The 19,723-nt window shown below is 32.9% G+C and overlaps 2 protein-coding genes across 2 annotated transcripts in view; both read right to left on the reverse strand.

Annotated features, from left to right (window-relative positions):
• The window catches only part of LOC140044252 (basement membrane-specific heparan sulfate proteoglycan core protein-like), an 82,217-nt gene extending 67,379 nt beyond the window's left edge, over nucleotides 1-14,838 (reverse strand). Inside the window, exons 1-7 of the mRNA XM_072088730.1 lie at nucleotides 14,766-14,838; nucleotides 14,547-14,588; nucleotides 10,790-10,905; nucleotides 9,883-9,941; nucleotides 8,947-9,116; nucleotides 5,815-6,192; nucleotides 3,426-3,803 (exon numbers count right to left, since the gene is read on the reverse strand). Coding sequence (XP_071944831.1) covers nucleotides 3,426-3,803; nucleotides 5,815-6,192; nucleotides 8,947-9,116; nucleotides 9,883-9,941; nucleotides 10,790-10,905; nucleotides 14,547-14,588; nucleotides 14,766-14,838 — 1,216 coding nt within the window. The remainder of the gene's footprint in view (nucleotides 1-3,425; nucleotides 3,804-5,814; nucleotides 6,193-8,946; nucleotides 9,117-9,882; nucleotides 9,942-10,789; nucleotides 10,906-14,546; nucleotides 14,589-14,765) is intronic.
• Nucleotides 14,839-15,649: 811 nt separating this feature from the next.
• Nucleotides 15,650-19,723, reverse strand: part of LOC140045144 (basement membrane-specific heparan sulfate proteoglycan core protein-like) — a 35,918-nt gene continuing 31,844 nt past the window's right edge. Inside the window, exons 2-5 of the mRNA XM_072089910.1 lie at nucleotides 19,171-19,468; nucleotides 17,782-17,891; nucleotides 16,822-16,880; nucleotides 15,650-15,842 (exon numbers count right to left, since the gene is read on the reverse strand). Of these exons, the coding sequence (XP_071946011.1) occupies nucleotides 15,650-15,842; nucleotides 16,822-16,880; nucleotides 17,782-17,891; nucleotides 19,171-19,468 (660 nt within the window). The remainder of the gene's footprint in view (nucleotides 15,843-16,821; nucleotides 16,881-17,781; nucleotides 17,892-19,170; nucleotides 19,469-19,723) is intronic.

The following is a 19,723-nucleotide window of genomic DNA, read 5'->3' on the forward strand; positions in this document are numbered from 1 at the left end:
ATATAAACCAATAAATAAATTTGTATAACAAAAATTACTGTATTTAAACTCTGGCAGCCAAATGATTTTTGAAATGTTAATTTTGTTATCTCATTTTCTGAAACTTAATTGTACATTATTTTTCAGTTTTAAAATTAAATTTTTTATCAGGTATGTTTCTATATCATAACCAGCGTATGCAAGCATTTGTTTATTCTAAATAATCCGTAAAAACCTATCTTTTAATGAGTATAAAATTTAAAATTGTTGATTGTTAGGACATTTCCATATTTGTGTGCATACAGTACTTATTTGATAGGTAGGTGCTGTAGGTAGGTAGGATTTACAAGATCTTTTTAACTTTGTAAGATAAATGCCAAAAGATGATGATACAGATTTACTGAGAAACCATATAAATATAATAAATTGATTTATAACTATGAAAGGTGGAGGATGGGGTCAATGTGTTATGATTTACAGACAAAATACCAAGAATGAAAGAACAGTAAAAAGTAATGATTTAAATTAATTAGTTTCAGTTGATTGATGACAACAAAATAGAAAAAAAAATTGTGCATGTTTGTTTGCAGCCAGGGTTGTTACAGGGGGTACTTTTCGCCCCCAATGGGGAGGGGAAACTATATCTACTCTGCAAGCACTGTGGACTGTATTGAACCACTGATTAATATCAATTTTTTTTCTAAATTGTTTTAGGCCAATACTATGATGAAATTTATCTTTAGAAGATGTTTCAATCCTCTCGAATGTACATCCAATCCTCCGTAAAGTTAACAATAATACAAATTACTTTAACTGAAAATATTAATTTGTTTTCGGAAGCTATAATATTAAATTTATATTATTATGCTTTCTTATTGTTGTTGATAACGATAAGAGAAATTGACGTTGATGGAGAATAATCAGATTTATCAACAATAATGTCAGATTTTGATTTCAGAAACCAATATCAACAATGTTTTCTTAAGGATAATCTGCTTCTTATTGTAGATTATGACGAATTCAATTGAGAAAAAGTCTCCAGAGGAACGAAGTTAATGAGCATTATTAGTAATTCTTGCCAGCTGAACTACAATTCTCCAAAGGTTAATGACTCAAAAGTTGGTAAAAACTTTACAATAGCAGCAAACAAAACCATAATGTTCACACAATAACATGAACACTGTTTTCACGAGTTGAGTTGAGTTGAAAGATGTACTGGAGGCCTATTTGCCGGTAAACGCAGCAACATAACATAACATGTTTTGCGTTAGTTCAATGCGTAAACATTACTGGTATTTTATTCTTAAAAAGAGGTGAAAAATAAATGGTTGTTCAATTTAGGGGGAGGGGAGCTAAAGCCTGTTTATCTCCGTCTAAATCCGTGCCCGGTTGAGAGAGAAGGAGGAAGAAGGGAGAGGGGAAGAGAGGGAGGAAGGGTGAGAAAGGAAGAAAAGAAAGGGGGGGGGGGATAAAGGAAAGGAGTAGAAAGAGGTGAGGAAGTAAAAGGTGAAGAAAGAGAGGGGGCGAGAGAAAGTGGGAGGGTAAGGGAGAGGGGAAGCATATGCACAGTAGTATTATACTCCCTAGATTGATTGTCGGGTTTGTATATAAGATTATTAACTGTGACAACTATACAGGATGACGGCCCACTGAATTAAGACTTAAGTATTTATTATGAGACTTGGCGACTATTTCCAGTCACTAATAAAAAAAATTAGTAATAGATTAAGAATTCAACATAGGGCCCTGGAAGAAATGTAAGCATCTGCATTCCACTACTGGATCATTGCAGGGGTGAAGCTTTTATGTGCTAGATAAAAATTAAGATCTACCATGCCAAACAACATTAATGTAACTGTATTGTTCTACATTAAACAGCACCTTCATTTAATGTGCGACTACATACTAAATGCTTGTTAAAATTAAGATTTACTTTGTGAGAAATATATTCACTGATCAATCACAGAAATAAGCTTCCAAAACAAGGAGCAAAGAACTGAATAATGGGTCATTTAAAGAATACAGAGGGGGTTACACAAGGCTACCTGCCCTGGGGTATGTACTGTATTATAGTACAACAGCACAGTTCTTAGTTCAGTTTTATTTACAGAACATAACAATGATCAATTATTATACTTTATTTGCTTTCAAACACCTATTTTACCTGCGTTTAGGGGTTATAAAAACAACAAATGAACTACAGGTAATGTCAGAATGTATAAAAAGAAGCAAATAGTGTTTATATAGCTTGAGGTACAAAAAATCAATAATTAACAAATTTAGAAAGATACAGCTACCCACTTTCCATCCCATCATGCCTTCATTGGTTGGCACTGTATTACTTAAAATTAAGTATTTTGACTAAAGAATCAAAACATTCTTCAGAAATTTTACTTACCAAATATGGGAATATCTGTCCTTAAAAAAATATTAGAATTATAAGAAAATCATAAAAATGAAAGTTGTATTAAAAGAATATGAAAATACTTAATTTTATTACATTTTAAGTAGTGACGTTATGGATGATGAAAGTGGATTACATGTTAGGTTGGTTAGCTGATGACTACAAAAACACAGTGCTAAAAAACTATTTGGATAGTGAGGTTAGAACTGTGTTTCTAGGTGTATGATGAACAAATAAGTGCCATATAAAGCCTTATAAAATCTTTTAGGCATCGTTTTATTGGAAAAGCTTTGCGAGCAAGTCCGGTAATACTGCTGTGACGTAGGGGTACGTCTGTAGGTGTTTTTAACCTACTCAAATTAGGCATAGTGTCGTCAGCAAAAGTCTGGCCAAATTAAAAACTTAAGAAATGAGAAAGAACAATTTTTCTATTGCTCATCTTTTTACGAATGTATTATTTGTGACAAAAAAATTAAAATTTTATGAAATTGTGTATGGATAATGATAAAACAAAAATATGATAACAAATAGGTCTATCTTCTATTATTAAAGAACATTTAACATTCAAAATACCATAAACGTGATTAAAAATTTTGATTCTAGTTTATCAGTGAAATTGGTATTTTGAATAGTCTCTACTGTTTGCGAAGCGAAAAATTATGCAACCAATCAGAGATAAGGAAATGAGTTTGTCACGTATTGTTGATCACTTATGCGAATCAAAAAGCTCAGCAAATAAAATGAAAATCACAGCTATTCACTTTCAACGATTAATTCTCTGCGAACAAATTTGCCTAGTAAAAACTGGCTTAAAAAGAATTAGCTTGGTTTTAGATGGCGCTTGTTTGCTCATTTTTTATTCTAAAGCTCTATCTACACTATCAAACTAGTTTGACAAAAAAAGTGGAATGTGCCCAAATATGGTAGTGATATGCTTAAATATGGTACTGATATGACATCACATTTTTTTGTCACATAAAGTTTGATAGTGTAGACAGAGTTTAATAAAAGCAAAGGAAGGATAGTCTATTCATGCACTAACCGCAGGAATCTTCATCACTAGAATCAGCACAATCATATTTGCCATCACAACGTTCATTGTTTGGACGACACTCGCCATTGGCACAACTAAACTCATAAATCTTACATGTTGTTGTCGGTTGGCAATTTATCTCGTCGGATCCGTCGGAACAGTCATTAAATCCATCGCATCTCAGGCTGCCGGAGATACATATTTGCGTTTCGCAGACAAATGAACCCGGTATAGAACACGAACAAGATTGTTCATCATCTCCATTCGGGCAATCTCTGTTGCCATTGCATATTTGGGATGAGTCTAAACAGTTTCCGTTTGAGCAGTAGAACTGCGCGTCACCGCGACAAGGTCTAGGCTGAGCAGTTGTGGATGTTGCAACAGAAGCTAAAAGAAATGCAAAAAAATATAGTTCACAAACTTGAAAAACGCAGGACATGATGTAAGCCTAGCTTCTACACAAGCAACTACTGAACTCCACCAAATCTGTGTCAGTCAGAAAAAACTTTGCAGTTGTTACATTCTCTTTAACTGGAATAGTCAATTCATTTACAGGGGAACCTTACAATGCTTAACTAACAGACTAACACAGAGGATAGAACTATTACCAAAATGCAGCAACACTAAGAAATGTTGATGGTAATCCATAGTTTGATAAAATGATTAAAAAAAAAAGCATAAATTTAACATGTTAATCTAAAAAATACATAATTTAAAAAAAAGCTAAATTATATTTGTTATATATTATATATTATATTAGTACTTTCAATGAATTTTGAAATTCAATAAATATAAACAAAATAAGTTTTTTAACCTACATTACAAATGTTTAAATTTTTTTTAAATAAATTTTAAACCATTTTTCTAAAAAAAGCCTACTACTACTACTACTACTAATGAAACATCCCTTCTAGTCTACTTGGAATGTTCCATTGCAAAGTGACCTGAAAGAGTTTGGGTTACAAAGCCCTTAGGGAAAGCCATCAATAGGCCTAAATGATAGGGATATCGTTGACATTTTTTGACAAATAGTTAAAGAAATGCTTTAACATTCAAGAACAATTCCAAAGTGCTTTGAAAACAACTAATTATAAATAAATAAGTCCTATATTTCAAAGTTGAGATTTAAAAAAAAACATTAACATATAGAGGGCAGTATTACTGAAAACATAAATTTCATATTTAAGATTTTTAAGACTCCAATATTGTAATCTTGACAATCAGTATAAACATGAGGTACGTATATCCAAGCGGCAGCCCGGCCATCCAACTCTACCAATAAATATACAAATGCTCCAATAATATCTAGGCCTACAATCTTACACCATCATCTGATAAGTGGATAGCTGTTAAGACAGTGGAACCATAATTTAAGCGACGTCACTGTATATCCAGTATTGATCGTTGCGTACTATATGATCAATCACAACCACTGCTTGTGTTAATAATTCTGGATATTTATATAGCGCTCTATAACCACAACAATAACCCTCTTCTTTCCTAAGGCCCCCTCATGTCGTTCCTGCCAACTATGGCGCTAATTCATCTGTCCATGACCGTGGCTGTGCGAGGTAGTACTCCGGGGTAACCCCCTGTTCCTTGTAATAGGTTCTTTAAAGTGCACACAAGCATTTTTATCCAAGAATACCAAAAGAACCATTGAGTGAGTAAGCCGCGACCCTTTGCCAAAAGGCTAGAATTACAGTTGTCGGCCACTCACTCGCTCCAGGTTCAAACATTTTCTGATGTTCTGATTTTTTTTTTCTCACAACATAAACAATTCCACTCCTGAAGACTTGTTATGACTCTGATAAAAATAAATGTTCATAAACTTTTGCATGTGAATTTCCATGACTTTTATGTTCAGGTAAAATTGTGTAGTAAAATGAAATAATTATTAGAATGGTTTCACCTTTCCATGACTTTTTAACACTTTGACTGCCAAACACGAATTTCTTCGTATTTGGAAACACAACACTTGACTGCCAAACATGAAGATCTTCGTGTTTCACGTTTTTTTATGAAATCCAGTACATAAGTAATTTATTGGTATATACTATAAATATTGACACTATATTCGGTCAATACCGTCAGTATTTTACTATTTGAAAGTAACTAATCTAGTTACGAACAGCTGTCAAAATGGTACCTGTCGAAATAACATACACCGCGCATCACAGTAGCACGTAGAGCATTGTGTATCGGTCGTGCGCTAGCTATGCCTCCAAAGCATTAAAAAGGTTTTTGTTGACAAAAAAAGTGGAATGTGCCCAAATATGGTAGTGATATACTTAAATATGGTACTGATATGACATCACATTTTTTTGTCACATAAAGTTTGATAGTGTAGACAGAGTTTAATAAAAGCAAAGGAAGGATAGTCTATTCATGCACTAACCGCAGGAATCTTCATCACTAGAATCAGCACAATCATATTTGCCATCACAACGTTCATTGTTTGGACGACACTCGCCATTGGCACAACTAAACTCATAAATCTTACATGTTGTTGTCGGTTGGCAATTTATCTCGTCGGATCCGTCGGAACAGTCATTAAATCCATCGCATCTCAGGCTGCCGGAGATACATATTTGCGTTTCGCAGACAAATGAACCCGGTATAGAACACGAACAAGATTGTTCATCATCTCCGTTCGGGCAATCTCTGTAGCCATCGCATACTTGGAATGAGTCTAAACAGTTTCCGTTTGAGCAGTAGAACTGCGCGTCACCGCGACAAGGTCTAGGCTGAGCAGTTGTGGATGTTGCAACAGAAGCTAAAAGAAATGCAAAAAAATATAGTTCACAAACTTGAAAAACGCGGGACATGATGTAAGCCTAGCTTCTACACAAGCAACTACTGAACTCCACAAAATCTGTGTCAGTCAGAAAAAACTTTGCAGTTGTTACATTCTCTTTAATTGGAATAGTCAATTCATTTACAGGGGAAACTTACAATGCTTAAATAACAGACTAACACAGAGGATAGAACTATTACCAAAATGCAGAAACACTAAGAAATGTTGATGGTAATCCATAGTTTGATAAAATGATTAAAAAAAAAGCATAAATTTAACATGTTAATCTAAAAAATACATAATTTAAAAAAAAAGCTAAATTATATTTGTTATATATTATATATTATATTAGTACTTTCAATGAATTTTTAAATTCAATAAATATAAAAAAAATAAGTTTTTTAACCTACATTACAAATGTTTAAATTTTTTTAAAATAAATTTAAAACCATTTTTCTAAAAAAAGCCTACTACTACTACTACTACTACTAATGAAACATCCCTTCTAGTCTACTTGGAATGTTCCATTGCAAAGTGACCTGAAAGAGTTTGGGTTACAAAGCCCTTAGGGAAAGCCATCAATAGGCCTAAATGATAGGGATATCGTTGACATTTTTTTTAAATAGTTAAAGAAATGCTTTAACATTCAAGAACAATTCCAAAGTGCTTTGAAAACAACTAATTATAAATATAAGTACAGTACTATATTTCAAAGTTGAGATTTAAATAAAAACATTAACATATAGAGGGCAGTATTACTGAAAACATAAATTTCATATTTAAGATTTTAAGACTCCAATATTGTAATGTTGACAATCAGTATAAACATGAGGTACGTATATCCAAGCGGCAGCCCGGCCATCCAACTCTACCAATAAATATACAAATGCTCCAATAATATCTAGGCCTACAATCTTACACCATCATCTGATAAGTGGATGAGCTGTTAAGACAGTGGAACCATAATTTAAGCGACGTCACTGTATATCCAGTATTGATCGTTGCGTACTATATGATCAATCACAACCACTGCTTGTGTTAATAATTCAGGATATTTATATAGCGCTCTATAACCACAACAATAACCCTCTTCTTTCCTAAGGGCCCCCTCATGTCGTTCCTGCCAACTATGGCGCTAATTCATCTGTCCATGACAGTGGCTGTGCGAGGTAGTACTCCGGGGTAAGCCCTGTTCCTTGTAATAGGTTCTTTAAAGTGCACACAAGCATTTTTTTAAAGAATACCAAAAGAACTATTGAGTGAGTAAGCCGCGACCCTTTGCCAAAAGGCTAGAATTACAGTTGTCGGCCACTCACTCGCTCCAGGTTCAAACATTTTCTGATGTTCTGATTTTTTTTTTCTCACAACATAAACAATTCCACTCCTGAAGACTTGTTATGACTTTGATAAAAATAAATGTTCATAAACTTTTGCATGTGAGTTTCCATGACTTTTGTGTTTAGGTAAAATTGTGTAGTAAAATGAAATAATTATTAGAATAGTGTCCAATGAAAAAGCAAATTGTTTTCACCTTTCCATGACTTTTTAACACTTTGACTGCCAAACACGAATTTCTTCGTATTTGGAAACACAACGCTTGACTGCCAAACATGAAGATCTTCGTCTTTCACGTTTTTTTACGAAATCCAGTAGATAAGTTATTTATTGGTATATACTATAAATATTGACACTATATTCGGTCAATACCGTCAGTATTTTACTATTTGAAAGTAACTAATCTAGTTACGAACAGCTGTCAAAATGGTACCTGTCAAAATAACATACACCGCGCATCACAGTAGCACGTAGAGCGATGGCTGGGCGCATTGTGTATCGGTCGTGCGCTAGCTATGCCTCCAAAAGCATTAAAAAGGTTTTTGTGAATTGGCATGTTTGTTTGTTATCTAAATAAAAAATAATTGCGTCATTTCCAATATGAAGTCTTTAATTTTATTATTGTATGTATACCCTAATTGTTTTGGTGTTTCACTGCAAGTGACCGAGTTTTAGGCAACAAACTTGTTTAGAAATGGTATGGATATTATCATCAGTTAACTAGGCCTAGCCCTAGCCCTAGTTTTATCTAAATAAAAAATAATTGCGTCATTTCCAATATGAAGTCTTTAATTTTATTATTGTATGTATACCCTAATTGTTTTGGTGTTTCACTGCAAGTGACCGAGTTTTAGGCAACAAACTTGTTTAGAAATGGTATGGATATTATCATCAGTTAACTAGGCCTAGCCCTAGTAGTAGGCTAGGCCTAGTCGTAAAACGGTTCCTGACCAAATTTAGGCCTAGTTAACTATGCCTGGTGTCTTTACTATGTGGATTTTGGCGAAACATTGTAATACATTTTTCGATAGTGATAACTTGTTTTTATAGGCCTATCGGTGCTGTGTAAGAAACTTTTTTGTTGTTTGTTGATCTCACCGGGCGATATTTTCATATTGTGATGTCTTGCACAAAATCGCGAATATCTCGACTTTCTTGCGCGTCTTCTTGGTACCATTGTAAAGTTAAAATCTTTATGATTATTTTAGTCTAAATTACATATAAATCAGATCACATACATAGTTTCAATCAGCTTTAATAAAAACATTGAATTGGGCTAAAAACGCTGGCGGTGGCAGTTTCTAACTGTTAATGAAAATCACATTTTACATGACTGGAAAGTAGTGAGATTACGTGATTTTCCAGTTTTTACCAGTAACAAATAGAAATATCACTTACATGTTTCTCCATCTCCAAGTGTATTGAATGTAAGTGATTCTGGTTCCACTTGCAAGTTGCCAAGTGAACCGGAACTGATGACCGAGAAAAGCGCTGTACGGATTTCAACACCATCATTGTTTTGTATACTAATTATGTCAAATGACGCTCTGATCGCACCATCCTCAACACTGTAAGGTATAAAAATTGTTATTAATTTTTAAAAAGTTTTTGGAGTTACTGAATTTTTCCAACAAATGTATTACTAAGGAGTTGAGCAGTCACAGATGGAGCCCTCTACAGGTTGGTTTGCGGTCACAAAATAATATGTACACGCTTAACAGCATCACATTTTTTTTTACAAAATCTGATCATGCAATAGTACATTTAATAATTGAAATGAGAGAAAATAATGCATGCCATGTGATCAAAAATCAACCAATCAAATGACAAGGATATACAAAAAAGTTGGCTTACTTTATGCTATGATTACATTACAAAATATTTTATTGTTTCACATTGAATAATGTATATATGGCTTTTGATATATTACAAAAAATAATTAATGTTTATATGCAATTGTACAAATAATTTCATGAGGTGAAAGATTAAATGTTCTATTTCACCATGTTTTATAACAACTATTTTTAACTAGGTCAGTGCTCCAATTTTGAATGCTGAGTAAACAATTTCAGACGGCACAACAGTCAACAGCCTAGTCTTGTGTCGCGCATTTATGCTCTTGTGTAACAAGATTTAACACACAGCACAAACCGAGAGTCAACAGGAATCCGACGAAATTCAATGGCCATATACCAAAATTACCATAAGTGATGCAAGTATTCAATAGAGTAGTTATTGCATATCATGTGAGCCACAATCCTCCAATCAAAGAATCTATGTAAGTGTGTTATAATGATTATTGTACGTAAAACAACCGTAAACATGTTAACTTACATCAAGGTAAGACCATTGATTTCTTGTCTTCCTGATATACTTTGATAGATGTAAAAAAGCTTTAAAAAAAATGGAAACAAAATTAGTAACATTTCTAATACCAAATTATGAATTGTAAATAATCATATTTTAAAACAAAGATTTTTTTTTTATTGTTTGTTTTATATACAGGGGATAGTGGACAATCAAACACAGAGTTTATTGCAGTGAATACTCATACACTTCTACATTTGAAATCTGCATTTTCTAATAAGATAAAAGAGCTACTTAAAATAAGGGAACAAGAAGAAATTTGTAGAAAAATGGATGGAACAATAAGGTCATGAGATCTTTACGTTAATACTGTTTGCAAGCTGGCTGTGGTTGGCATAAAACGGACAAAAATCAATATCTAAAGGCCATAGCTCTTTGTTGGTGCCTTGTAAATTGTACAGCCTGATTTTTCCTTCTACAGTGTTTTACAGATTTCCGATGACGGCTATTTAATTGCACCTGTATAATATATGTACAATATACTGTACATAGCATGTATTGCATAAATATGCTATAACGGACGACAATAATCTGTAACTTAAAATTTGCCACCATATTACTTGACAAAAATAATAATAATAAAAGACGCCCTCAATAACTAAGCATTTTGCTTAGGGAACTGTCTAAAAGGTGTCTACATTGAAACTAAAATAATACATTATTGCAGTAAAAATCATGGTTACTGCAGTAAATGCAGTAGAATTTTTACTCTTTATTTACCAAGATTTTTTTTGTATAATTATACACACGCTTTATTGCATTGACTGTGCCACATAAAAACCAAAATCATACGTTATTCACTAAGAAATTGAGTTACTACAGTAACTGGAGTAAAATAATCTTTATATGTTTAATAGTATCTCAATTGCCTTACTTGATTGTTTATTTCATCATAAAGGACATTATATTGTTGAGATCCTTCTTCTAATCCACCAGCAGAAATAGGGAAGTTGGTGATGATAAATGAAACCCTGTAATAAGCTACAATTGCTGGAAAAAAAATTACAAAAACTAATTTACAAAAATTGTATTGGTAAAGAGATGTCATTAAATGGTATATTTGATATTTGAAACTATATTATTATAAAATGTCTGCAAAAACTGATATTTATTTCCAATAAAATCGGGGACATGTTTTTTTTTATGTTTTTATATTGTATCCATACTACAGTATTCTGTAAAGCTGTGTACTGTTCTACTCTGCAGAGGCATAACACACAGGGAAAAGACCCTGGGTTTTGCAATCCAATGCTGGGTAGTGGGTAGTTGCATTGGACTCTTCATGCTCTGGGTCCCTGGCAGAGAGCACTCATAGCCATTATGCCACTCTCTCTCTCTCTGGGAGACTGTCACCCAGTCTTTTTTGGAGCTTTTGTTTTCTACAAAAGTGAAACTTCAAAATAATTCAAAGTCTGAAGCAAAAACAAAATACAGTAGAACCTTTGTTTTACATAACCTGATTTTACGTACGCCTAAAATAACCGATGACGTCATCATTTTCTTACATTGAGGGCGCAATTTAACAACAAAAAAGCATAATAAAAATGGCTGTGTGAGGAATTCTGCTATGTGAGACAAGCTACACACGTGCATTCCCCCTACAGCAGTGACTGTTTTTATTGATAGAAAATACAAGAACATTGATATTTTAATTTACACTTTATTTAAACATCGGGATCAGGTGCCGTTTTCGGCCACCTCGACTTATATGGATTATACCATTATTATGATAGGGGTGTGGTGTATTATGTTTTATGTAGAGAAGGGTGTCTATTGAATGGGAAGACAATACAATTGTTCTGTTATGTAACCTACAGTACAAACTACAAGGAACAATACAGAACATCAAAAACTAGCATGTTAAAAAGGCATGTTATTATTAGGTAGGCCTACTGTGTTAGGGAATGCCAAGATTTTGTAACAATATTACTATATTAACTAAATATATTTTATATAAAACAAATTGTATAGACAAATTTAATGAAGAACCATCTACTAACTGGATAAAGCCATTTAGGAAAAATAATAAACAAGTTGATCATAACGAGTGGTTTTCAAAGGCCCAAAGCAAAACAAAATTCCATGCAAAACAACGTTAACGGAATATACTATGTATAAAGGAACCAAACCTTGAACAATATTTGTTAGATAAAACTAATTTTAAGAGTATCCATTTAAAATTTAAAGCAAGATCAAACTCTCTAGATCTTGAGGGTCGTAGAAAATCATGGTCAAATCATAACACAGGATTATGTAAGATGTGTACAGTACAAACGAAAAAGAAACAGTAAACCATTTTTTATTTAAATGTCCTTCATTAAACTCTGTTAGACAATAATTAAGTATGTACCGGGATAATTTTAATCAGTGGACCTCAGTTAAAACACCACTTTATGCTAGACAATTTATTCACTGAAAATGAAACATTAGGAAAAATCTTTGATTTTTATTGTAAAACATATTTAATTAAAGCATGGGTTACTAGATCTACAATTTTATCAACATTACCTCTCTCAACTAATTGATTAATATAGTAAACAAGCTACAGACATCTCTATGAGGATGTATCTGTAAGTTTTATTTATTTCTTAGGCCTATCCTGTATTTTTGTTGTTCTGTTTTTATTTTTGTAGTTATATATATTGTACAATATACGTATTATGTATTTTCATACAGATCTAATTAATTAGTTTACATTTTGTTTTGATGTTATAGTATTTAGAACTTTGTGGCTTATGTTATTTGTAATTTTGTCTGTAAATTGGATGCACCATTAACTGATAAATGTGTGACGCCGATATAAAGATTAAGATTTTTTTTTCTCTATTTTGCTATGGATATTATATTATGTCACCATGATATTCCGAAATAAAAAGATAAATGAAATGAATGAATGAAAAGGTGATTCCTATGAATAAATAAATAAATAAAAACTATATAAGTAGGTATACTTACTTATTATATATAAAAACTAAACTAAACACTACAGTATAATCAAAGTTAAAGCATATTAAATACTAGGCCTATGTTATTCCTATCTAGATTTAAACACTTTAAATTTTAGTACAATCGGATTCGAAATTAGAAAATCTTAAATACTACAATACAATCGGAATTAAAACATCCTAAATACTACATTACAATCGGTTAAATTACCTAAACTCTATAATGTTGTGAAATATGTAAAAGAATGTTGGCAAATGCATTCTAATCGGCCCAATCCTATCAGTAGATAAATCATATTTTTTATTTTCTTGAACTAAACATAAATAAAACGAAAGAAATAAGGATTGATTTTCGAAAACATAATTGGTCTGACAGTATACATTAATTAAAGTAAAGGAAGTAGAGATTGTTAACAATTATTGATAAGTATCTGGCAGTAGTGTTTGACTAAAGCTAAATGGGTGGACATGTTGATCGTAGTTAAGAAGTTAAATACAAGGCTGTACTGCTTGAGCTAGGAAACTCGGTTCTTTGGGGTAAAGCAGGATATTTGTATTATAGAATGTTTATGTTTTACTAATCAGTGATGTTCTATTTGGGCATATTGTATATTGGGCTAGGAATATCAGTAAGGGAATGTAAGGGGGATAAAGACCGAATTGAGAAGGTGCTGGGTAGAGCGTGGAAAGTAATTGGTTTGTCTAGTATGCAAATGCTTTACTCCTTCTACAGCGAACAGCTTGCCGATGTATTCCATGCTATATTGGAAGACACCAATCATCCTCTTCATGGCGACATTATCAGCTCCGTTTTACATTCGCTATTATAACGTTTTGATGCAAACGTTGTTCAATTAAAACATGTATTTCCACACAGAAACGTTTAAAAACGTGTTTAAAACATGTTAGAAAGACCAAACCTAAAAACATGCAATGTCAAACGCTGTGTTTTCTGGGAACAAAATGGTACAGATTCACTGACAAAATTATAATGTTTATTTGTTTTACTGATTACCTAATAATCATTATGTGATAAATGTACTACTGTCATCTTTATTAAATGTACTACTGTGTTATCGTTAGGTAAATTATATTTTTTATTTGTAACTGGAATAAAAACTTTCTTTATATACTTTCTGTATCTATAAATCTGTAAAAATTATATAGAAATAAAGAGCCATAATATACTGCATTAACTTGAAAACTGAAATTAATTCTACAGCATGCAGGGCGTAGTTGTTTTCCCTTTGTTGCTGACACAACAAGAAAAACAAAAGAACAAAAGGAGCAGTATTTTAACACATTAACACACTCAATTAATAAATGGGACACCCCTATTTTCCCATCTTTTTATAATGGTATAGTCCATACAAGTCGAGGTGGCCGAAAACGGCACCTGATCCAAACATCGCACAGCCTGTATATACTGTACTTTTTTAGTTAGGCCTCACATCTTGCTAGGCCTGCTAGCCTGGCCAGGCCTAGCTAGTGACCACCTGCATGCTGTAGAGTAAAGTAGGCAAACACGGTAGCCTTACAGTAGCTACGATCTCTACGTATTTGGGGTCAATTTAAGGTCAACCTTGATTTTACGAATCCCATGTTTTACGTACGCCTTTCGGTCCCGTACCGTACGTAAAATGAAGGTTCCACTGTATATATTTACTAGAAGAAATAACCACTTACTTGAGGTAATCCCAGATGTTGGAGGTGTTCCACTACCAACATCTAAAATAAAAAATGTATTGTAATTGTTAAAGGTAAAGAGAACTAACATTAAAAAATGGTGGTAAACTTATTTGAAATGACCTATGTATTCTTATTTTATTTTGGACACAATGTGGTACTGAAGACAAATATAGATTATGCAGTATGTTACTACTTCTTATGACCATTTACACATACAGATACAAATTCTACATCCAATGAATAAAGATTGTTTATTCGGATTCTCGGATAATGGGATCTCGAATAACATATCTCTAACGTATCTAAATATTTAAAAAAATATATATATATATATATAAAGTAGAAATAAATATGACCAAAAAATAAAAATTTAAATAACTTAAACAAAGTTAGTAGAATGAAGAATAAACATAATGTAGGTATACTTTCTGATTGGCTATTGCATTAACAATGTTGTCATCATTTGAAATGGTGAACACATAATTGGAACAGAGCCTCTATCATAGAAAAACATCGGAGATAGAAGATTTTGAAAAAAAAAAGTGAGACGGGTAAATTGTCTATCCTTCAGGATTTACCATATAGGGTCAAATAAAGGTCACACTAGGTTTATGGTGTGATGAAACTTTAAGCCTAGTCATTGCATTCTTACATATTGTAAATAACTGACCATTTCATATGATCATATTCAAGAAAGATTAAATCAGAATCTTTAAGGTTATGTCCACGTGTAAGTTATAGCCTTTTCACATCTGCATAAATTGTCACAACTTGTAACATAGTTTGATCTTTCAATATATTACACGTTTACATACACGCATACGTGAACCTTGAGAAATTCGGAGATAAAGTATAGTTGGGCGCTATTTGATTATATGATTGATTAGTTTTAATACCAGGGAATATTTGTGTTTCTTTCCTAATACATCACAGAAGACTCCTGGGGAGATTTTTACAAAATTGTTTCACACTATGCAAACCTGGTTACAAGTTGTTACTTTTTGCAGTTAGTGGGTTAGTTTAGGGATATTTTACTTAAAAATCCTGCAAAATAACCTGCAAATTTTGCATATAGGTTGTTTGCCCTATACTATTTCAATTCAATAAGTGTGAAAATGGTATTTAAAAATCTTACCTTGAACAACCTCAAAATGGAATGCCTTAGGATCGACGTTAAAAGTCCCGATTTGACCCGTCTCAACAGCAGATTGTGCAAGATATTGTATTCTATCATCATAATAATAATCAATACTGCCTAGATCAAAGAGTACTTCTACACCTCCATTCAATTCACTGAAAATACAATTACATGTCTCTTTATTCACTCAAGCGGCATCAATAAAGCTCTTTCTACACTATCAAACTAGTTTAACAAAAAAGTGTGATGTTCCCAAATATGATAGTAATACAGTATACCCAAATATGATAGTAATATGACATCATCATGTCCATATTTGGGCACATCACATTTTGTTGTCACATAAAGTTTGATAGTCTAAACATAGCTTCAAATGACAATAAACATCCTGTAGTATCACATCTTCAAATTCAAATTTTCATCCCATATGGGATAGGGGCTAGGGTAAGTTAACCTTTAGAAGTTAGATGCTATGGTACAGTATGTCCTTACCAGACACTATACATTAGGAAGTTTATTGTCGCTAGACATGATACCGTACAAGAATCGCCTGCTTTTATTGTCAAACATTATTTAGTCCATATTCAAATTTATGTTTTGATAAAAGAAAATTAAAAACTTTTGCTTGTATATACATTTGGCTCAGTAATTATATTTAATTAGCAATGAAAAAAATATTCTGCTTTTGTGGGTATGGTACCTTTACAGGTCCTTGGTGACCTTGTGACTAACATATATTTGGGTATTCAAAGATTTATTTATTTTTTTATTTATTTTATTATCTATTATTTATTTATACTAGGTGACCTCTTCAGTCAAAGGCTGGTCTCCCAGAGGGCTCAGTTATGATCAGTAGCTGTGGCTGTGAGTGACAGTGGCTGTGTGTTCTAGTACACCAGGGTAACCGGTGTACATTGGAGAAGATTCCATGGAGCGAGTGAGCGTCAAACCCTTCCCCATGTTATGGCTACGTAATTGTGGTTCCACCATACAAAGACAAAACATTTTTGCAACCATTCTGGTGTAAGAACAAGTCTTCAATGGGACACAAACCCACAACCTCCAGATCACTCTGTAAAGGCCTAATACTATGAGGGAGTACCTGTAGTCCTAATACTATAGGACCTCACTTACCTAAATTGAAGAATGGTAGCAAATTGCTCACCAGGTGTGCTTAGGTAAAGCTCATCAATCTGTGAATTAAAAAAAAACAAATATTTAAATAACATTTTTTTGTGTCAAAATACACAAACAATTTTCAAAGATCCGAAGTTAAGGTAAAAATTACAGGGTACTATAATAATAGAGGTGCTATATAAGCTAATAAATTATACAAAAATGTTGAGCAGACCTCTCAACTCTGTCATTTCACCTCGTGGATGGACACTGCCCGGTTTTGAAGCACTGTTACATACATGGGTTGCAAAAGTTGATAGACTGCTGTTAATTTCGCGAAAAAAAAAAGGCCTAAGAAATGCTTTTGGTAAATACTGGGCGTCGTTGTAAGCAGTGAAAACATTGTTGTTAATTGTGAAATAAGTTTTGTTTTAAATATACAGTAATCTTGGATTTCAATCTCTAGACTAGTAGCCCTGCTAGCTAGGCATGAATCATCCAGATTTTCAGGGGAAAACGACCAATTTCTGGGAGTGGAAATCTACCCAAGGACCTTTGCAATTTCTAGTTCTAAATATCCAGATTAAATGAGAAATTTCCAAGATCATGTCACCATATCTGCCAATGTTCTGCAAGCATATAGATAAATTTTATTTGTTACAGACTGTTTAGTTATCCTGGATATTTATGATGTAAATTAACCATATTTTTAAAATTTTCCTCAAATGGTCGAGGATTAAAAATTTTATGTGATATGTCTATTATTCTTTTCATTATATATTTGTGTAGCTTTGTATTTTTGTACGATTGTAGCCAATTTGTATGGATATGACCTTACGTGAAAAACATTACAATTTAGACTACAGTATTTATTCGAATAAACGTGGCCTAAACTAAATAAACTTTCTAGGCCTACAGTTATTAGCAACTCTCTATAAAGGAGGGTGGGAAGACAACTATTGCATTAGAAATACTTACAGCTATTTGTAGAGGGCTAGCGACAGCCGTGTATGCTGCACTAGTATGGTTTTCCAACTCTGATGTGTAGACTATGTTGAGAGCAAAAATTGTAATTCTATAATAACGCACTGAAAATAAACAAATTTAATATTTTATTATTTAAATATTAAATAAATTATAAAGCCCTCATATTTATCAGTAACAGCTGGATGTGTTCCTGGATAATCTGTTCATTAACCATTGCTTATCAATATCAAAAAGGTCCATACATAGTTTCAAAGAATATTAATTAAATTATCAAAATTAATTGCTCATTTGCTGGGTTGCTCATTTTTTCCTAGATCAATAAAATCATTGAGCTATATATCCATGATAAAATCATCATTATTAAGAACAGGAAGTATAGAAAGTAGCAAATGTAACCTCATTCTATTGCAGAAATTGATAAACAAAAATTGTCACACATTGTCATACACATCCCACACTCGTAACAATGGTACAATCCATAATGGGTGGGTATTGTCCTGGTGGTACGGTTATTGTTTCAATTTCACCCCTGTTGCAAGCCTGCAAGATACCCCAGTAATTGGCTCCACCATGGTTTAGCAAAGCTCGACAATTAGTTGTATTATAATGACACTCATACACAATTATAATAATAGGACTTGGTATACAAATATTGACATGTGGTTAAAAAGTCAATATTTACTTTATAGCACATTCTAAGAAAGATCATACATTAGTGTTTTTTCACATTATAACTGGACGTTGAACTTACTAAATTCAACATTAGTATAGTATAAAATGGATATACTAGTCACTTTCAAACAAGTGGTGGTCCATGAAGCGGATCGTAATGAAAAAGATCACAAAGACATGAGCCCTCTAAACAATTATCTCTACAATTTACTCAATTTCAATAAATTAGTAAATCATTTTTTTCTGAAAACTGGGATCTGTGGGCCCTTGACATTTTCTATGTAGTTGCTATAAGTAAATTAGTCAGTGTCTTCAAAGAGGATAGTTGTTCTAAAAAATAGTTATCTTTTAAAGGGATAGTTGTAGACATAAGGTATAGTTTTCCTATAGTGGTCCTAAAGGGTGTTTTGCCTAGGAAATCGGACAAAAAATCCACCACTGTAATAAAAAGCCAACTTCAATGGACTATACCAGGACTATACCATTGTAAAGTATTATAAAGTAAATAATAGGATACTGTAGTTGTCACTATGGAGTAATATTTCAGATGGTCCGGGGGGTTGTTGGATAAATGGGAAAATTGCCCTAATAGGGTAGTCGTCCTGATACAGGCTAGTCTCATATTTACATGGATTATAATTTGTTTCTAAAAAATGTTGATATAGAAATTTGTCTTTTGCACATACTCTACTTTACTAAGAAAACTACCTGGTGATTCACCACTTGGGGTGCCATCGCCACTCCCAGACACCACTAAATCTTCATCATCCGTATTCGTTGGAGTTTGAGGCTGTGAAAAATGAGTTTCATCAGTGGCATGGACAACAAACCGTGGTGTTGTCGGGATGTACGTCACTTCACCACTACCGGGTTCATCTTGGAAGAGAACGTCCTCGAGTTTTGGCGATGTTGTTGAATCATTGACCTTTTTGTCTTCCTCGAAATATAATGATTTATCTTCAACATGTTTTGGCTCTGTGCTTACCGGAAGGAACACATCTTGATCCTAAAACAAAAGAAAACAGTCAAAATGAAATTACAACAGTTGAAAAGTTCACATAATTTTTATTGTTTGGTTTAAAGCATTATCTTTTTATGACAGATTTATAAAATAAAAAATGTTGCCTATTGGAGTTGTAAATCAACTCGCAATTCAGTTGTAGGGCCTGTTCAAACCTTATTAGTTAATATATTAGTGTGAGGTGTGTAGGTTTAAACACGGATTCGTTGAAGCCACCCCAATATTATGCAGCGCTTCACT

The sequence above is a fragment of the Antedon mediterranea genome, chromosome 3, assembly GCF_964355755.1.
Source record: "Antedon mediterranea chromosome 3, ecAntMedi1.1, whole genome shotgun sequence".
NCBI lineage: Eukaryota > Metazoa > Echinodermata > Crinoidea > Comatulida > Antedonidae > Antedon > Antedon mediterranea.